Source organism: Panthera uncia (assembly GCF_023721935.1).
Source record: "Panthera uncia isolate 11264 chromosome C1 unlocalized genomic scaffold, Puncia_PCG_1.0 HiC_scaffold_4, whole genome shotgun sequence".
Lineage (NCBI taxonomy): Eukaryota > Metazoa > Chordata > Mammalia > Carnivora > Felidae > Panthera > Panthera uncia.
In genome coordinates, this window is record NW_026057585.1 from 87,561,430 (window position 1) to 87,563,219 (window position 1,790).

At 53.9% G+C, this 1,790-nt stretch overlaps 1 protein-coding gene across 1 annotated transcript in view; it reads left to right on the forward strand.

Moving 5' to 3' along the window:
- Positions 1-1,153, forward strand: part of ID3 (inhibitor of DNA binding 3) — a 1,795-nt gene extending 642 nt beyond the window's left edge. The window contains exons 2-3 of the mRNA XM_049617832.1: positions 45-127; positions 658-1,153. Of these exons, the coding sequence (XP_049473789.1) occupies positions 45-104 (60 nt within the window). The 3' untranslated portion in view covers positions 105-127; positions 658-1,153. The remainder of the gene's footprint in view (positions 1-44; positions 128-657) is intronic.
- The last annotated feature ends 637 nt before the right edge of the window (positions 1,154-1,790 follow it).

Below are 1,790 nucleotides of genomic sequence, written 5' to 3' on the forward strand. Positions count from 1 at the left end.
TCCCAAATACCATGCATAACTTTCCCCTCTTTTCTTTCTCCCAGACAGCCGAGCTCGCTCCGGAACTTGTGATTTCCAACGACAAGAGGAGCTTCTGCCACTGACCTGGCAGTCCTGGCGCCTCCAGGTGAGTATCCGCCGCCTTCTCCAGGGGCTGGAGGTGGGGCGGTGCTTAAACGACAAATCATGGAATTGGTAGGCCTGCCAAGGGATTGGGGCCTCCTCAGCGTAGGGAAAACGAGGCGAGAGAGGGGCTAGTGACTTACCCGCGGTCACATCAAATGAATGACCGAACCAATTCCCATCCAGTGTGCGTTTCAACCTTCAACGCACTTTGCCCCTGCCCTCCCCCAGTGGCCAAAGACACGAGAAAGTAGGCGCAGGTAAATAAAATAGCCGTTCTGTTTGGGGTTTGAAGGAAGCTGTGTCTTTCAGCCCTTGTCCAACTAGTGTCAATTCCAAGAGGGCGGGGTGGTTGCGAGCTCCGCCTGTGGTCCTTTGGCGCCAACTGGGTGGGGGCAGCGTGGGGCGCGGAGTTATCAGCTGGAGGTAGAGACCAAGTTTCCTCCCTGGCGCCGGGCAGTCTGCGGACGGCCCCCGCCTCGGCGCGCTCGGCGGAAACTGATGGCTCCCTGGTCTTCTTTCTCCCCCGCCCAGAACGCAGGTGCTGGCGCCCGTTCCGCCTGGGACCCCGGGACCCTCTACGGCCGGAAGCCCGAGGGCATGGATGGGCCCCAACCTCGCCCTGCCCACTTGACTTCCCCGAACCCCTGCCTCGAGGCTGGACCTGGCGCCCGGGAGCGAAGGACTGTGAACTTGGGTGGCCTAAAGGGCCAGAGCTAGCTCTGGGCACCAGCTGGGCAACGTCACCCAGCCCCCACCCCACCCCCAGGTTTTAAAGACTGTCTTTCAGAGTGGGGAGGTGGGGGGGGGGAGTGGCTGCTCTCCAAAGTCTGCCAAGGCAGCAGTAGAGCTGGTCTTCTGGTCTCCTTGGAGAAAGGCTCTGTTGCCCTGATTATGAACTCTATAATAGAGTATATAGCTTTTGTACCTTTTTTGCAGGAAGGTGACTTTCTGTAACCATGCAATGTATATTATTAAACTTTTTATAAAAGTTAACATTTTGCATAATAAACGGTTTTTAAACACTTGAGTATATAGTTTGGTTCCTTAAGTTGCTAACACTCTGCGAAGACTGAATTTAGGGGAAATACATGTCCTTGGACCTTGGGGAAAAAGCAAACTTGCTTATTTAAGAGGGATGGGAAGATGCCAGCTAAGACTGGAGTGTGGGGAGAGGGGGGGAGTGGAAAAGGCTCATGATGGGAGCTCCACATCCATTGAGGTTTGGGTGCAGAGAAGATCCTGGCCCTTGTCCCCTCATTTTACAGATGAGGGAAGATGTGAGGGGAAGTGACTAGCACAAGCTCACCCAGCAGGTTGGGAGCTCAGGATAGAAATTAGGTTTCCTGAGCCCCAGTCCTTAGGTCCCTTGAGCTCTTTGCTGCATTACCAGATGGTCGTCTTCTTCAATGTCATTAATGATTCATGAGGTCTTTCTAGCAGGGGATGTGGAAGAGTAGTCTCACCTGGTGCCCAGACGGGTGGTGGTTGATAGACCCATTTCAGAGATGAATAAGCACTTGGGGGCCTGGTTTCATTTCCCTCCTCATGCTCTCTGGTTTGGCTTCCCCTTGGGCTTTCAAATTTGGAAAAAGTAGGAGAGGGGTTTTTCTCGTCCCTCAAATCCCTAGCCACTCTGATCAGAATGATTTGGGTGCTCGTTGGAA